A 17,895-nucleotide genomic window follows, 5' to 3' on the forward strand; every position below is an offset into this window, starting at 1 on the left:
TCATATTTCAGAGTTCCCAGCACAGTCTATACCCCAGAGGCTTCCCATGGATAGTTGACCCTGTTAACCTTGAGAGGCGCCTGGCCCTGGGACCGCAGGTGGGCTTCTCTGCCAGGGATCAGCTCTGGTGCTCCACACTGTGTTTGCTTCTTTTTCAGAACGTGATGCCTTTGACACCTTGTTCGACCACGCCCCAGACAAGCTGAATGTGGTGAAAAAGGTGGGAAGGGGGAGCCTGGGACGGAGAGAGGGAAGCGAGATGCAGCAGAGCATTGGGAAAACCCATCCCTGCAGCTTGCGAGCTTCCTGTCGGAACTGGGCATCACCTAATCTCTGCACACACAGGGCTTTCCCCCATGCCATCCTTGTCTGATCCTCACTGGATGTCTCACAGGCCCTTTCCTCTCCATCAGCATAAGCACCCTGTCTTTCCACCAGGCTAACCCCAGCAATCCCAGCCTTCCCTGCTCCTCACAGAATTCCCTGTCTCCCTGGCCAAGGACCTGCACAAAAGAAGGGACAGGAGGGAGAAACCCAGTGGAATCATTTTATCTCAGCCCCTCACTTTGCCCCGACACCAGCTCAGACACTCCTCCTATTCTGCCTCTTGAGGCCTCCTTGTTCCTTCCACAGTCCTGAGTTGTGTGGGACTGCAAGGTCTAAAGCCTGTGGCCCTCCCTGTACACTCAAAGACTTTTGCAGAGAGAGCTCCTGGGCCCGGGGCTCTTGGCTAGGCCTGATCCTGTGCTTTCACCCTGACCCTCACCCTCATGGGAGTCATGGGGTAGCCACAGGACGCCTGCACTAGTGCGAGTCCCCAGCTCAAGGCCTGCTCTGCTTCTCTTTTAGACACTCATCACTTTTGTGAATAAGCACCTGAATAAACTGAACCTGGAGGTCACAGAACTGGAAACCCAGGTGAGTGACAGCCCCTAGCACAGGTGGAGGCAGGCCCTCCCCTGCAGCCACTGTTCTAAGTGGCCCACCACACATGGCCAGGAGGGCTTTTCCAGCCCATGGGGATGAGGGCATGGGAATCTGTTCCACTCCGAGGGTTGAACTGCATTGCTGTGAATTTTTTCCAAGGTTTTATTGTGAAAAATTGCAAGAATAAATACTCATACTCTTCACCTGGATGCACCAGCTGTTAATATTCGGCCACACCTGTCTCTTCCTCTGCACCCCTAAATGCTTGAGCATACATCTCTCAAGAACAAGCATATTTTCAGCTAGCCACAATATAGTTATCAAAGGTAGGCAGTTTTAACATAATTCAATACATTAATCTGTTTAGATTGAATCATATGAAATTGCTGACATTCAACTGTTTTCTTGTTGTTTTGAGACAGAGTTTCACTCAAGCGATTTGATTCTCCTGCCTCAGCCTCCCCAGTAGCTGGGATTACAGGCATGCACCACCACGCCTGGCTAATTTTTTATATTTAATAGAGACAGGGTTTCACCATGCTAGTCAGGCTAGTCTCAAACTTCTGACCTCAGGTGATTCACCCGCCTCGGCCTCCCAAGGCTGAGATTCCAGGCGTGAGCCACTGCACCTGGCCTCCTACTTTTAACCTACTAAAATGGCAACATCATATAGTTGGAAAAACCACTCTGTCCAGATTTTGCCAGTTCTCCCAGTGTGCTCACATGCTGCATTTACTTGTCACATCTCTTTACTCTCTCTTTAATACAGAACAACTCCTTGGCCTTTCTTGTCATGGCATTGACACCTTTTGAAGCGTTCAGGCCAGTTGGTTTATAGACTGTCTTTCCCTCGCATACTAGATTCAGGTCATGCATTTTCATTAAGAGCACTCCCCAAGTAAGGCTGTGTTCTTCCCAGGGCATCACAGGAGGAGGCACTCTGTCCATTATCCCCATTGCTAGTGATAACTTGGATTATTTGGTTAGGGTGGTGTTCACCAGATTTCCCTACTATAAAGTTATTTTTCCTCCCTTTATACTTAACTAATCTTTACTGGGGAGATACTTTGAGACTGATGAATCCTTCTTCTCCACCCCCTTTCTTTCTTGGTGAACTTCTGCCTTGTGCTTCTCTCTTAATCAGCTGGATACCTCCTTTTATTTTAAAGGCAAATGCCAGTCTGTCGTTGAGCTCCACCTGAGTTTGTCTAGACTGTGAAATCAGCTTCATACACTCTTGTAGGAAATAAAGAACGTTCTAGAAAAGTGATGCTTCCTTGAGTGAGCTGCAATGGACTCAGGGCAGGGAGTGCTATGACAGGGGTGACTGCCAAGCTCTTTGGGTCCCTGCAGTTTGATCTGCTATTCCTACCAAGTCAGCAGAACCAGCCAGGGGAGGTGGGGAGCAGTCTAAGCCTGGCACTCAGAGCTGTGAGTGACCCCAACCCTAACCACAGATTGGATATTTTTACTCCTAACTCCTTCTCACCATTGCTGGAATGAAGCCTAGTTGCTCAGCTCCCACCATAAGGGCCTTGATTTTGACAGACTCTGGGGTCTGCTCTCCCATGTCCACCTAGGGTGAGTCAAGCTCAGGCCCTTTCCACCTGAGCTGCAGGTCTGATGGATGGAAGCTGGGAGGAGCTACCCTTTTGTTTTTGAGACAGGGTCTCACTGCCGTCATCCAGGCTGGAGTGCAGTGGCACGATCACGGCTCACTACATCCTTGACTTCCCAGGTTCAGGTGATCCTCCCACCCCCCGCCCAGCCTCCTAAGCAGCTGGGACTACAGGCATGCACCATCACACCCAGCTAATTTTTTTGTATTTTTAGTAAAGACAGGGTTTCACCATGTTGCCCAGGCTGGTCTTGAACTCCTGAGTTCAAGCAATCCGCCCGCCTCAGCCTCCCAAAATGCTGCGATTGCAGGCATGAACCACTGCACTCAGCCAGAAGCTGCCTTTAAGGCAAGCCCAAGCTCAGGGTCTTCTGCCCTTAATGAAGGCTGAGCCACAGCCTGGCCAGCTGGCTACCAGGAAAGCTCTCTGAGCAGCCTCTGGGCTCCTAAGATGATTCCAAGAAATTTGGCCTTCTATGAACCCTAGCTGCTGTTTACACTCACAAACATTTGGTGGCCCAGCTCCTTTGAAAGGGTTCTAGAATGTCTGATGTACATCTGGCCTCTGTGTCTTTGCATAGACCCCCTACTCTTCCCAAGGTCCATCGTCCCGGCCTCCACGGCCTCCACAAGCCTGCCCTGAGCGCTCAGTATATGCCTACCTCACCCTCAGCCCTGAGCAGAAGACCGGCAGCCTCCGCAATTAGCCGAGGACTCTCCTGTCCCTTAGGCCTGGTTTCGCAACCCATCTGGCCTCTTCTACCTAGGAAGGGACCGGGCTCCAAGCCTCTTGCCAGGGCCCTCAGCACATAGTTCTACATCTGCCAGCAAGAGCCAGTAAGTCGTGTCCCGATTGCTTTGTTGTTTTCCCACACAGTAATAGCAATAGTTAATATTTGTTCAATACTGCACACTAAGCAGTTTACAGGCCCTGTCCATGTATTAACTGGCTTGGTCCTCATGATAACTCTGTGATGTAGATACTATACTATTACCATCCCGGTTTCACAGATGAGAGATGTGATTACAGAGAAGTGACATAACTTGCCCAAGGCACACAGCTGGTAGGTGAGAGAGCTGGAATTTGCACTGGGGAGGCTGGACCTCAGAGCCCACATTCATAACAGCTGCCCTCTGCTGCTGTAATACTGAAGAGAGATGGGAGAAAGAAGAGTGCCTAGGCCTGTGTGACACTTGGCCTTTCTCTGTTCGGAAAGCACAGATCACCCCAGGAGCCTCATGCCATTCACTGTGGACATCACCTCCCCCTCCTCCCTCTGCCCCACTCTAGTCAGTCTTGCTCTTCCTGAGCCCTCGACTTAGATGCTTTCCCCTCCGGAAGACTCCTCTGATGCCTTCGGTGCTTATGGGTGACTTTTCTTAACCCCACTCAAGCCACCGTGCTTCCTTCCATCGGAGCAGCTGTGCATTGCCCCCACACGTTTCCCGATTAGACTGTCCACTCCTCCAGGGCAGGAGCCACTCTGACCCCCCACACTCTGGTCCCCATGCCTAGACAGGGAGTTGGTACACAGCCTCTGCTCAGTAAATGCTGGGTCAGCTAAAATCAGAGCCATGGGTTTGTGGCTCCTGTGCTGGGCCAGCCAGACATGGGGCAGAGCGGACCTCCTTGTCTCAGGCCACCTCCCCTATCCCCCAGCTAGCAGCCTGCCTAGGGTGGTAGGCTTCAGGTGGCATAGCACGGAAGCTGATGGGCCCCCTGGATGGGGATTGGCTGGGAGGCTGAGGGGCCAGTGCCATCAGCTGGCTCTCCCTCCAGTTTGCAGATGGGGTATACCTGGTGCTGCTTATGGGGCTCCTGGAGGGCTACTTTGTGCCCCTGCACAGCTTCTTCCTGACCCCGGACAGCTTCGAACAGAAGGTAAGTAGAAGGACATCAAGGGAGGCCCTCTAGCCCACATCCCCAGCTCATCTGCCCACACCCACACTGAGGCTATCCAGAAAAAGGCAGAGCTTCCCCTCTGTCCAAGGTCTTCAGTGCCTGGAGGTGGGGCCCATTATGATAAGAGCTGAGCTGGGAAGGAGCTACCTGCAGACCACTGGGCATCCCTGACTGCCTCTCCCTTCCCTTGAAGCCTGGCCCTGGTCCCCTGCCCTGTGTTCCTGTCAAGTGCCCCAGCCCTGACTCATCTCTCCGCAGAGATGACAAGGAAAGTGGCTATGAAGCTGGTCATACCTGAGGCTCACACTTAGCCTGGTTCTGATGGCCTCTCCTAGGCTGCCACATCCTCCTCACTACACACAGGCATTTGGTCCACAGCAGAAAGCCTGCTCTGCCTGTTGAACGTGTCCTGCCATCTGATTCTTCCCAACGTGTGCGCTGACACCCCCAGTTTGAAGTCCTGGCAGTTTACACAGGAACACAGTAGGATATGAAGAGGGTTTTGAGCTTCTCCAATAGTAAGCTAGGATAAGCTAGCTCACTTTCCTTGTGGCCTGCCCATTTAGGTAGCCATATTTTTCCTTGAAATTAGTTCTGCCACTGCCCCTCTAGCTACAGTGCTAGGCTCCTTCACTTCCCGAGGTCAGGTCCCAGGGCTCCTGGGTGTGCAATGGCGCATACTTTCGGCATTTCTCTTGCCAGGTCTTGAATGTCTCCTTTGCCTTTGAGCTCATGCAAGACGGAGGGTTGGAAAAGCCAAAACCACGGCCAGAAGGTACTTTGCTCTTTCCTGAGTTTGTGACAACAGAATGAGACCCTCTCCCTGCATGCAAGTACTCAGATTTTGTAGCAGAGGGAAGCATTTTCTGAAGCCTCCACTGCTGGGGAAGGTGGGGCTTGGTGCAGCTGCTCGGTCTTGGGAGACCCTTTGTGAGATGCCAACTGCACAGCCAGGGGAAGAAAAGAATCAAATCCCACACATGCCGTGCATATGGGATTGCGGGGATCAGGGCGCGAGCAGAAGTGCTGCTGCAGGATCTGTCCTGTGCCCGATTTCCAGGTTTTTCTGTCCCTGTACAGGGTGCTGACCTGCCAAAGAGCTGTGTCCCTGCCAGTCAAGGTGAAGGTGCAGCGCAGACAGTTCTGTGCTGAGCAAAACTGCTTCTACTATCCTGACAGGAGTGGAGCTCCGCCTGCTCAGATGCTGCCTGAGGATAGGGCTTGCTATGTGGGGTTTGGGTTGTAAATGGAAGACTGGGGAAATGCAGAAGGAACAAGTGCTCCTGCAGCCCTTGCAGTCATGCTAGGAGTGTGCGCGTGCATTTGGGAGCACAGGGGGCATGCTTCTCCTAGCAGTGTCCTTGGTACAGGTGTTTGCTTTCTGCTCCTTACTGACTGAAGTATTCCATGTCACCAGAGCTGGTGAGTCACCACTGTTTTGCCGATAATCTTCTGCATATGTCCCATGAGAACATTGAGAATGCCATTTGTGGCCCTTTTGCTTACACTTTCCTGGTAGTTTACAGGCAAGTGGATGAGTAAGGATGGTGGGCTTTCATGCCCCCTTGCTGCCTCTGCTCTGAGCTCCTCTATCCAAACCCCCACCTAGTGGGGGCCGTGCCCTGGTCTAGTGGGCCTGAGACTCTGGACGTCATGATATACCAAGAGGGGTAGGACCATCCCGAACCTCAAAGCACTTGCGGCCAACCAAGGAGAGAAAAGTTGCAGCCAGTTAGCAAAATGAAATGACAGTTATGGGAACTGCTGTAAAAGAGGTACAAGGAAGAGGCTGTAAGAACTGAGGAGGTGATACCACTTCTGTCTTGGGGGAGGAAGAGTTTGCTGGAGATGGTGACACTGGGGCTAAACCATAAGGACCAGGTAGAGCTTTGGTGTCTGGAGACTGGGAGAGAGGTACACGCATCCCAGAGAGAATGACAGCATGAGCAAAAGTTCCCCCTGGGGAAGAATGGGGACACTGTCTCATGACTTCTTCCAGATTCAGCATCTATTGACTCTAGCCAACATCAACCCCTGTTCTCATTTATTACCACCTTGTCCTAAGCCCCTGGTCAACTGAGAACTGGCAGAGGACCTCTGGCAAGGCTGGTGTCCCTCTGGGGCTCTCTCTTTGGCAAGGCCACTCCAGCCTTCCCAATGCCGTTGAAAATGACGGACTCTTCGTGTTCTGTGGGCAGATGATGAGCACCCTGCTTCTGGAAGGACAGGCACAGTGGGAAAGTTCTGACCACCATTTTGCTTCCATGTTCTTAAACTGCTTAATATGAAACTTCCTGGTTACAGATTGTAAGTACTGCTGATTTTTTAGAATTGGGATATTTCTTTCCCTTGGGACAGATAAGTTTTCCAATGTAAATCAATCTATAGGAATATTTTGGAATATAGGTGATATTTTTATGCAGTTATTAAGCTGAATATGAAACTGACAGATGCGAATGGAAAAACACGTGTTTTATTTGTTATGACACAGGGCATTATGCCCATGCTGCAAATTTCCAGTACGTAAAGGGGAATGGAAATGGCATTTTCTGAAATTGGACTTTGTGAGACGTATATCCCAGTATTCCCCCTGGTTTTTATGCTTCTACCTGGAAAGTGAGAATCGGAAGAAAATGATGCAGACATTTCAAAGGCTGCCAATGTGGGGAACTCTTTACGGATGTTTCAGAATCAAACTGGTTGTGGTGGAGGCATTTTTCATGATGAAATATTTTTAAGGTCAGGAAAATGCATTCTCTGTCATGCTGTTTAACACTCAAAGCTCTGTTGTGCCATGAAATCCCCCAGAAACTGGATTTCTAGCTGAGATGACTTGCCGGCCAAGCTCCATGACCTTTTAGTACCTCAGTGAGTGTAAGCCAAGGGTTAGCATCAAGTTCATAACCAGTGGAGCAGTTGAAATAATAGCCAAGCATGAAAGCTCACACCTGTAATCCCAACACTTTGGAAGGCCAAGGCGGGCAGATGGCTTGAGCTGAGGAGTTTGAGACCAGCCTGGGCAACATAGTGAGACCCCATCTGTACAAAATAGTTAGTCAGGTGTGGTGGTGCATGCCTGTAGTCCCAGCTCTTGGGAGGCCACGGGGAAGGGATCACTTGAGCCTGTGAGGCGGAAGTTGCAGTGAGCCAAGATTGGACCACTGCACTCTAGCCTGGACAACAAAGTGAGACCCCATCTCAAAAAAAAAAATAGAAAAGAAAAACAAATATTGTCATGAAGCTAGCGGCTTTTTATTTAGGGCTTTGCACCACATGTCTTCAAATGCATATGTCAGCCTGTTATCACCCTTCAAGTAGACTCATCATCAAATATAGTTAAGAGCCCAGAATAACAGGCAGGCAGGAACTCAGGAGACATCTAGTACCAGGCAGGATTGAAGTCTGTAGGACTAAATGTCTAAAATTTAAGGAGTCTCATACCTGGGACTAGATGGCAAGCAGTGCTGAAAAACCAGGCAGGTGATGGCAGCTTAGTTCCAGCTGATTACTTCATTTGGGGAAGACTTGGTCAGTGGCTGGTAATATGGAAAATGTTCACCTCCCCTTCCCCACTCCCCTAGGAAATAGTGTGCAGAAGCCAACAGTGACAAACATTTAAAACTCTAATCATACCAAGTGTTAGCAAGGATGTGGAGCCACAGAAACTGCTGGTGTTCTAAATTGATAGAACCATTTTATTTTTATTCAGTCCTTATTTGGCTGAAAGTAGAAAACAGTTCATTCTCATCTAATGTAGTTGAATATGCTATCAAATAATGTGGTAGACATAGTTGTAATACGCTATAAAATAACGTGGTAGACACTCTCTCCACCTCCCGCCAAAAATGTCTAGGTCCTAACCCTCACAACCTTTTCATGTGTATCTTACATGGCAAAAGGGGCTTTGCAGATGTGATCAAATTTAGGGTCTGGAGATGATGACACTATCTAGGTGGTCCCAATGTCATTACAGAGGTCCTTATTATAAGCGGAAGAGGGAGTCAGGAGTGACAGGGTGATGTAGCATAGGAAGGCTCACCTGACCATGCTGACTCTGGGGACGGAAGAGGGCTATGAGCCAGAGAGTGCAGGCCACCCCAGAGGGTTAGAACATGAGGAAGGAGCTAGAACATGAGTAACTGCCTTATGGCCACCTAACATTCCGTCCCTCACCTGGAAAGAGCAAGTGTAAGGATCTTCATTAGAGCCTCCAGAAAAAAATGCAGCTGTGCTGACATCTGGATTTTATCTCAGTGAGACTGAGGCTTTTGATTTCCAGAATTCAGAGATAATAAATGCGTGTTGTTTTTAGGCCACAGAATGCATGCGAATATACTGCAGCAGTAATAGCAAGTTAGCACACTCCTTGACCTAGCAATTCCACCCATATGTATGCATATCCATACACCAGGAGACAAGCCCAAGAATACCCCTGACAGCATAGGCTGGAGCGAACATCCCCAGCAGACCGCCTGTGTAAACTGGAGCATATTCATATCATGGACTATAATACAACCATGACAATAAAAAAGACTGAACCGAGAAGTCAGGGAAGGAACTTCTAGTTACTACAGCATGAAGAGCTCAGTAACTGTTCTCTGCAGAAAAGCAAGTGTAAAACTGGACAAAATGATCGAGAACAATGATTTTGAAGCATTGAAAAACTACCAAAGGTAGACAATAAATCAAGAAACTTATTAGTATTTTTTTTTTTTTTCTTGAGACTGAGTTTTGCTCTTGTCACTCAGGCTGGAGTACAATGGCACCATCTTGGCTCACTGCAACCTTCCCCTCCCAGGTTCAAGCGATTCTCCTGCCTCAGCCTTCCAAGTAGCTGAGATGACAGGCTGCTACCACCACGCCCAGCTAAGTTCTGTATTTTTAGTAGAGATGGGGTTTCTACATGTTGAACTCCTGACCTCATGTGATCCGCCCACCTCGGCATCACAAAATGCTGAGATTACAGACGTGAGCCACCGCGCCTGGCCAAGAAGCTTTATTCTTGAACAATTATAGAATTATAGTTGGATAATCATAACTATGCTTCAATAAAACTGCTAAAAAAAACAGGCAGTATATGCAACAACATAGAGGAATCCTGTGAAATATGCAAAGAGGCAACAAGAGAATCTACTGTTCAGGGGCACGGGTTGATGGTAGGACTGGTAAGAAAAGCAAGGAGGTATAGGGCTGGGCACAGTGGCTCACATCTGCAATCCCAGCACTTTGGGAGACCAAGGCAGGCAGATCACCTGAGGTCGAGAGTTCAACACCAGCCTGACAAACATGGAGAAACCCTGTCTCTACTACAAATACAAAAAATTAGCCAGGCGTGGTGGCACATGCCTGTAATCCCAGCTACTCGGGAGGCTGAGGCTGGAGAATTGCTTGAACCCAGGAGGTGGAGGTTGTGGTCAGGTGAGATCACGGTATTGTATTTCTGCCTGGGCAACAAGAGCAAAACTGTCTCAAAAAAAAGAAAAAATAAGCAAGAAAGTAATCATAAGCGTCAGCACAGTGGTTATCTCTGGGGAATGAGAGAGGGAATGTAGAAGGAGAGGGATGCTTCTAGGCTACTAACAATGTTTTATTTTTGACATGAGCAGTTCATTTTCAAATATTTAAAGCAGTACATATATGTTGCATGTTTTTTTTCTGGTTGTCATATTTAAAAATTTTTTTAGTGACTTAAAAGTTTTTTAAATAACTGAAGCAGATAGCAAACTCACCACCAAATAGGGCAGTGGGTTACCACTAAAAAAAGCATCTGTACAGCATGGATCCTGCCCCAGTGGGGAATAGAGAACAGGCAGAGGTGCAAAGCAGGGGTAGGATGAGATAGAGGCGCCGGGAGGTGGGCTGGGGGCTGGAGCATAAGTAACCGCCTAGCCGCCACCCAACCGATTCCAGCCTCACCAGCTGCCAGCCCTGAGCCAGCAGGGGCCTCCCACCTTGGTCAAGAGGTTCAGAGACCCCAGGGGAAAGCTTCAGAGAAGGGCCCTCAGAGTGCCTTGGGATGAAGGAAACTGCGGTGTCACAAATGGCCACAGGGCCTTGTCCCTTTGTGCAAAGACAGTCTCTGCTGGGAAGAGAGTTCCTCTCCTTCCTTTGACCTCTGCATCATTTAGATAATCATGAACTCATTTTGGATGGTCCTCTAATGCCAGTGGATGGGAGGAGCCCACCATGAGCTCTTTCCCCTTGGCCAGAAGTTGTTTTATCTCCAAAGCCGCCTCTTCCTTGGCCCCAGGCTGCCAGACAGCCTCTGTTCTGGTGTATCTAACCAGGAGCCCTGTAGTCCTGGCTGTCTGCTCCCGAGAGGGGCTCTGGGCCAGCACACAGAGGCTATCAGAACTGAACTGAGCTGCTAATCACACCGTTTATAAGGTCAGGGCCTTGAAGAGGCTTTGTTTCTACAGCATGGAGTTCCCAGGAATCCACAGCCCCACTCCTGGCTGAGATAATCCAGTCTCCTGCTGGCCTGTTAGTCTGCCTGGGACTACCTGGGGGCCCAGCCCTTGGCTTTCTTGGTAAAAAAGGTGATAAGCAATGTCTCTGACTGTTGTTAGTCCATGTGAATGGTGCAGGAGTTGGGCAGTGCACAGACTGCACGGCTGTACGTAGCAGCTCTGCGAATGGGTAAAGATGGGAAAACGGAAAGAAAACTACCATTTGGAGTGCCTTTCATATATTCTGGGTGTTTTTCCTAAAGATATTGCCCAATTTTACCAGTGAGAAAACTGAGTGACTGCCAGGGTCACACAGCTGTAGCAGAGATGGGCTTCATACATTTGTGAACGTAAAAATGTCACTTAGTAGACGGGCGCAGTGGCTCACGCCTGTAATCCCAGCACTTTGGGAGGCCGAGGCAGGTGGATCACGAGGTCAAGAGTTCAAGACCATCCTGGTCAACATGGTGAAACCCCGTCTCTACTAAAAATACAAAAAATTCGCTGGGCATGGTGGCACGTGCCTGTAATCCCAGCTACTCAGGAGGCTGAGGCAGGAGAATTGCCTGAACCCAGGAGGCGGAGGTTGCGGTGAGCCGAGATCGCACCATTGCACTCCAGCCTGGGTAACAAGAGCGGAAACTCCATCTCCATTAAAAAAAAATACATATATCACTTAGTAACCCCTAAATGGCCAGTTTAAAACATTCTCCCATATTGGATATTTTCTTTCTCTAGCTGCCTCAGAACTCGCCCATCTTTCAAAAGGGAAAACAAATCCCCCTGCCTCCATCAGTATCTGTCCTTCATCAGGCCCCCAAGTTCCTCCTCTGTGACCCGTGCTCACTGACTCCATCTCTTATCCGCGTGTGCTGTTGTAAACACTTTACCTCTACCTTCTCTTGCCTTGCTCTATTCCAAGTCACCTGCTGGGCCTGTGTCCCCTGGAAACTCTTTTCAGTCCTTAATCTCCTCACCCTCTTGGGAACATGTGGCCCTGTTGTCCATCCTCTCTGGAACTTCTTTCCTTGGCTTCCAAGACATTACCATTCATTCATGGATCTGTTAATATCCTGGGAGGGCCCATGCTGTGTGTTCAAGGAACACAGAGTCCAGGGCAGAGGCAGATGTCAATCAATAAGCATACAAGTCACTGATTTACACCTGGAGTAAGTGCTATGAAGGAAGCATGTGGGAGCTTGAGAACGTAAAACAGGCCCCCTGCGCCCAGGCCAAGGTCAGGAGGGCCTCCTCCAGGAGCCTGTGCTTTGAGCTGAGGTCTGCAGGAGGACCCAGAGCCAGCTCTTTGGGAAGAGTGATCTAGACATTGTATTATAAAGTATAGGCAGAGGCCAAGCATGGCCCATGGGGAGGGCAGTGAAAGGAAGCCACAGTGACTGGGATACATAGTAAGCGAGGCAGTGTGGTACCAAGTAAGACTGGAAAGGTGGGCAGGTCGGTCAGGTTACACCTTACGAAGCCGTGATTTAGGATTTTGGATAGTTGTATGGCTATACAAGCTGTGAGCTACATGGCTCAAAAGGGCTCTGTTTACCTTGCAGTCTATGACAGTGGTGCTCTGGGAGTGTGAATGACGTGCCTTGGAGTTATGCAGTGCACATCCTGCACAACCCTACCTGGAGGCCTATAATAGTCTGGCTCCAATAGGTAGAATGGATCGGAGAGGGCAGGAGGAGCTCATTAGGAGCCTGCTGCAGTGGCTCCAGGGCCACTTTACCTTCCCCTTTATACCCACTCCCTTGACGATCTCACCTTTGCCACTCTCTGCCTTCCTAGCAGTTCCTCCCTGGAGTAACTTCCTAATATTTGACTTGAGTGGAATTTAAGAAACTCTCAATACAAGCAGTCAGGGGAAGACAGGAATCAGCCCAGAGGGCACGGGATTCTACCTGGCAGAAGATGATTCAGGGTGGGACTCCTGGCTTAGCAGGAGCAAGGCAAGGTAGCAGGGCTCAGCCTCAGGCCAGGGCCCCAGCTAGAGGCTCAGATCTGTGATGAGCCACCATGGGAGCAGAAACAGAAGCTCTGCGCTCCAGGCCACTTGAGGCCTTTCCAGGGATCTCTGGAAGCCTCTGGTCTATCAGTAGGAGACCTTGGGCCCAGCCAGGGTGGAGCAGAGTTGGTCTATAACCGGGATAAGCCCTGGGAGGGACCGGGCAGGAGGGGCCCTGAGGTGGGGGAACTTAAGGAGGTTCCCCAGCCCAGGGCCTTAGGCCTAGAGCCTGGGGCCTGAGCATGCCAGGCTGTGGCAGTCCCAGTTACAAGAATCCCAAGGCTAAATACAGAGTGATAAAATGGACTTTAGAGACAGAATAGTCCAGGCAGGAGCAGGGATAGGGTAAAAAAACCAATACATGTTAGGTGCAATGTGCAGTACTTGGGTGATGGTGCACTGACATCTCAGAATTCACTGCTGTGTAATTCATTCATGTAACAGAAAACTACTTGTACCCCAGAAGCTACTGAAATAAAAAATAAAATGAATTTTTTTTTTAAGCCCCAAGGCTGAGACCCCCTGGCTCCCCACTCCGCCTACTCTTGAAGGATCCCTGTTGAACTGAGCAGAGCATTGCTAGAATCCTGACACCTTCCCTCACCCCTTCTTTCCCAGTGGCTTGGTGTCATCTCTCCCACCTTTGAATCCCAGAGCATTTATTACCTTCTCTTAACCACCTCTTCATTTGACCTCCCATACAATTGCTTTTCAAATCATTTTTATTGTGAGAATTATCACACAGAGAGTAAGGTACATGAAACATAAACGTCCAGGTTAGTGAACTTTTACCAAGAGAGCCACCACACAGCCACCACCCAGGTCAGAGGAAAGAGTCATGCCAGCTCCCAAGAGCTCCCTCCAACTTGCCCTGCATCCTTTTTGAACATAACCTCTCCCTTCTCACTAAAGGTGACCACTATTCTGAGTCCAATCCTCAAGGTTTTGCTTTTTTTGTCTTTGCTTTCTTTATAATTTTATTAAGCATGCATTCCTCAATAGTAGACAGAGTTCCATATTTTTGTTTTCTCTTCTCCTGTTCTTCAAAGGTTGAGAGGGGGTCTTGTTGGGGGAGGGAGGAAGGTAGAGGAGCCAGGCCAAGGTTAGAGGAACAGCCAGAGAAAGTGGTGACGAGTAAATAGATGGAGGGAGGAACGGCTAAGCAAAATGTGTTAGTGAGTCCCAGCTAGCCTGCCAGCTGCCAGTTTCCAGCCTCTAGCCTCTAGCCTACGAAACCATGCAAGCTCCATAATTTGGAATTCAAGGCCTTCCGGGATCTAGCTGCACACACCCCAGCCTCTCTAGCCATCCTAGACTATTGGGAATTCTCCAGCATAGCTGGGTTTAGTAAGATACGCTAAACTCTCCACTTGGAATTCTTTGCCCACTTCTTTACCTAGAAAGCTCCTATTGTAAAGGAAGGATGGCAAAAGCAAGGATGGGAAGATCAGAGGGAAAGAGGGAGGATCAGAGGGAGGGAGGGAAGGAAGATGGGAGGATCAGAAGGAGGGAGGAAGGGAAGCTGGGAGGATCAGAAGGAGGGAGGGAGGGAAGATGGGAGGATCAGAAGGAAGGAGGAAGGGAGGATCAGAAGGAGGGAGGGAGGGAAGATGGGAGGATCAGAAGGAGGGAGGATGGGAGGATCAGAAGGAGGGAGAGGGAAGATGGGAGGATCAGAAGGAGGGAGGGAGGGAAGATGGGATGATCAGGAGGGAGGGAAAGAGGATGAGAGGATCAGAAGGAGGGAGGGAGAGAAGATGGGAGGATCAGAAGGAGGGAGGGAGGGAGGATGGCAGGATCACAGGGAGGATGGGAGGATCAGAAGGAGGGAGGGAGGGAGGATGGGAGTATCAGAAGGAGGGAGGGAGGGAGGGAAGGAGTGAGAAAGGGAGGGAGTGAGAGAGGGAATGGTGGCATAGAAGCTGAGGAACTGCCAGCTGAAGTTTTTGTGCCTCAAACCCTTCTACCTTGCTCTGTTCTTAGTCTGAGCTGTCTGTCCCCCATGACACCTACTTCCTGAGTACTCCTTGCAAGTCCCCCTTCTCTGCTAGGCACGATCCTGTGAGGCAACTTGAGTCACTCCCTTGTACCCCACTGTATCCCCAGCCTTCCCCTCCTTTCCACCACACATAGTTGGTGCTATGATGGAGGCTGGAGGCTGGAGGCAGTAGCAAAGAGCTCCTGGGACAGGTGGGGATTACAGAGAGAGTCAGGCCTTATCAGGAGACGCCATGCCTCAGCACCTCTACCCTCACTGCCCCCTGCTCTGAATTCTCGCTGCCCACTCTGCCCATCCACCCCTGAACATGCTGGATGCACAGAGACGGGTGGAGGTTGGAAGGGAGGGACAGTGTATGCCAGCTTTGGAACACGTGGCCCCATGGAAGCAACTGGTGTTTTTTGTTTTCTACACAGACATTGTCAACTGTGACCTGAAATCCACACTACGAGTGTTGTACAACCTCTTCACCAAGTACCGGAACGTGGAGTGAGGAGCTGCCCTGGGCTCCCACTGCCCAGGCATTCTTGCTGTTGGCAGACTGGACCCTCCTCTGAACTGCCTTAACCTGCTTATTCCTGTCTCTTGCACTGTGCTATCCCACCAGTCCAGCTGCAGCCCAGAGATGGTGGAAATTGAAATTAGGAAGGAAATGATCAATAACTCAGTGGGCTGACCCGTCCCTCCCAGGCCCTGGGGACCAACCTAGCAATGAAGATTGGGAAGGTTGTCCCATCCTGGTGCCATGTCCAGATTTCCCTCGTGATGTGGGAACTAGCTTAGGCAAGAGAGTCCCCACAAGATGAAAATAAAGCTCCTAGTTACCATTCAAAGGGTGCTAGCTATGTGTCAGGCACCACACTAAGTGCTCTGTTTTGATAGATTCAAGGCCATTAATCTTCAGGACTCCCACTGAAGTAGGAGTTACAGTCCCCTTTTATAGCTAAAGATACTAAGGCTTGGAGGTTAAGTGACTTGCCAGAAGTTGGCATTTTTTTCCTCTTTGGACAACATGTTTACAATGAGCCAATTACATCATGTTCTTTGCATGTTCTAAAGTTGTGCATATGTGTGCACATAAGAGCATGTGCATGTGTACACCTGAGCCAAAAGAGATGAGAACCTACCGATCTCACCACTGGGGAAGCTAGGTCAGAGCTTAGTGATTCACACTGAAATTGGCAAATTGGATTTAACCCAATTAATAGTGTATGTGTGGCAGGAGTCATGTCCCTCAAATCCTTTGTACAAATGAAAATTACTCTTAATTCCTTCAGATTTATAATAACTCTGTACTCTAGTTTCAGGGTGATATTTGAGAAGGATTCTGCTTAGAATTAATGGAGTGGCACATTTTGCAGCCTTTTTGCTTGACTGCATGTAATGGAAATGCCCTATATTTTCCAGCAAAATAAGTACTAAATTCATTATCGTTAAGCAAATGTACAATATGCTCAGGCACTGCAGAGAGCTGGGCACGGGCCCATGTGAGCATCGCTTTGGAAGTAGGGCTCTTCAACAGGGACCCTTGAACTTTAAAGAAAGGAACTAATTTTTGCCTTCTAATTGATCATTTGGACTGTTCTGGCTAAGTCTGCCCACATGCAATTACCAGCTAATTCCAGGCGAGGAAAAATTTAAGTCATTTAGACCAAGCCAAGCATTTTCTTTGCATGTGTTACTCCAGGGCTTGTGGTAATTTGTATCTCCTCCCTGTGAACTTGCCTTTGAAATACAGAGCTCCAGTGTGCCAGTCTGCTAGGTCCTGTAAGAATAGGGAAGGGGCAGAGGGGGGTGGGCAGTGACTAGGGGACAAGAAGCCTGGGGAAAATATTTGCACTCTAAACATACAGAGGTGGGGCTTGTGGTACTTAACACTTGTAGCTAGCTGTCAATTGACCAAGGCCTTGGGCTAAATAATCAGTTGTGTTACATCTCATTATGGAATGTTCATAAATATGCCAGACAGATACCAGCCCAGTTAGCCTCCTCTAGAAGTCTGTGACTGCCTTGTCATTACTTTAGGTCCATTCCACAAAGCCGATCTCCGGTTTGAGAAATTCTTCTTGATCTGTATCTACACCACCCAAAGTTAGGCCTCCTATAGTATCTAAAACATTCCTTTCGGCCTTCTTACCATTTCTTACTAAACTGTCTATCTGCAGTAAGTCAGGACCCATAAAATTCAGATATACTACATGTCTTTACTCTTAGAATTGTCACTCAGCATAATGAGCATTTAACATATATAGGCAATGTACTGTTTGGTGTTGATCTATGTAAAAGAATCTAATTCTTTTTTACACAATTAGTGAAATTTTATTTTTTATTAGGAAACACTAAATAATGTAATATTTCTGTTGCTTTTTTAAGAATTCCCCAAAACAAGATGAATAATTGCTTCATTTTCTTGAGTAATACCGAAGCAGGATGAAATAAGAGAAATGCATTCATTTAAACATGCTTTGCTTTATGAATTTTGTCTCTTTTTCTGGTCTTTTTTTCTTACATTCAAGTTACAAATGTACAAGTATCGTTACTAAGAGTGCTTCTTTTGTATTTTACATGTACACCTTGTGAGAATACATTGGAACACTAGGAAAGTTTTTAAATAACAGGTCTAATTTATCAGGAAATTGTGTTTGGGGATTGAGTTCTTTGCCTCAGGCCCAGGACCCAGAATCCCAGGTCCTGGGCCTGGTTTTCTAACACTGTCATCTCATTTTGATATTTTACTTTAGATTCCGGAATCTCCTATTTAATATATGACCATGACTTTGAAAGGCGGAAGAGGAATCAACAATAAATAAAACAAACTTAACCTTCATCTTTAAACGAAAAAAGAAAGCGAGATGAGAATCACCACTTTATAGGGTCACTGGGTTTTGTTTTTTCTTCAAATTTAAATTGTTATTTTTAATGGTTAATACATTAATGGTGCAAAATTATAAAAGTACAAATAGGTATCTAGTGGAAAACCTAAGC

General features: G+C 48.4%; 1 protein-coding gene across 1 annotated transcript in view; it reads left to right on the forward strand.

Annotated features, from left to right (window-relative positions):
- PARVA (parvin alpha) overlaps positions 1-17,546 on the forward strand; it is a 155,038-nt gene extending 137,492 nt beyond the window's left edge. Inside the window, exons 9-13 of the mRNA XM_002755060.7 lie at positions 159-220; positions 850-918; positions 4,326-4,427; positions 5,151-5,223; positions 15,327-17,546. Of these exons, the coding sequence (XP_002755106.4) occupies positions 159-220; positions 850-918; positions 4,326-4,427; positions 5,151-5,223; positions 15,327-15,403 (383 nt within the window). The 3' untranslated portion in view covers positions 15,404-17,546. The remainder of the gene's footprint in view (positions 1-158; positions 221-849; positions 919-4,325; positions 4,428-5,150; positions 5,224-15,326) is intronic.
- The last annotated feature ends 349 nt before the right edge of the window (positions 17,547-17,895 follow it).

This window comes from Callithrix jacchus, chromosome 10 (assembly GCF_049354715.1).
Source record: "Callithrix jacchus isolate 240 chromosome 10, calJac240_pri, whole genome shotgun sequence".
Classification (NCBI taxonomy): Eukaryota; Metazoa; Chordata; class Mammalia; order Primates; family Cebidae; genus Callithrix; species Callithrix jacchus.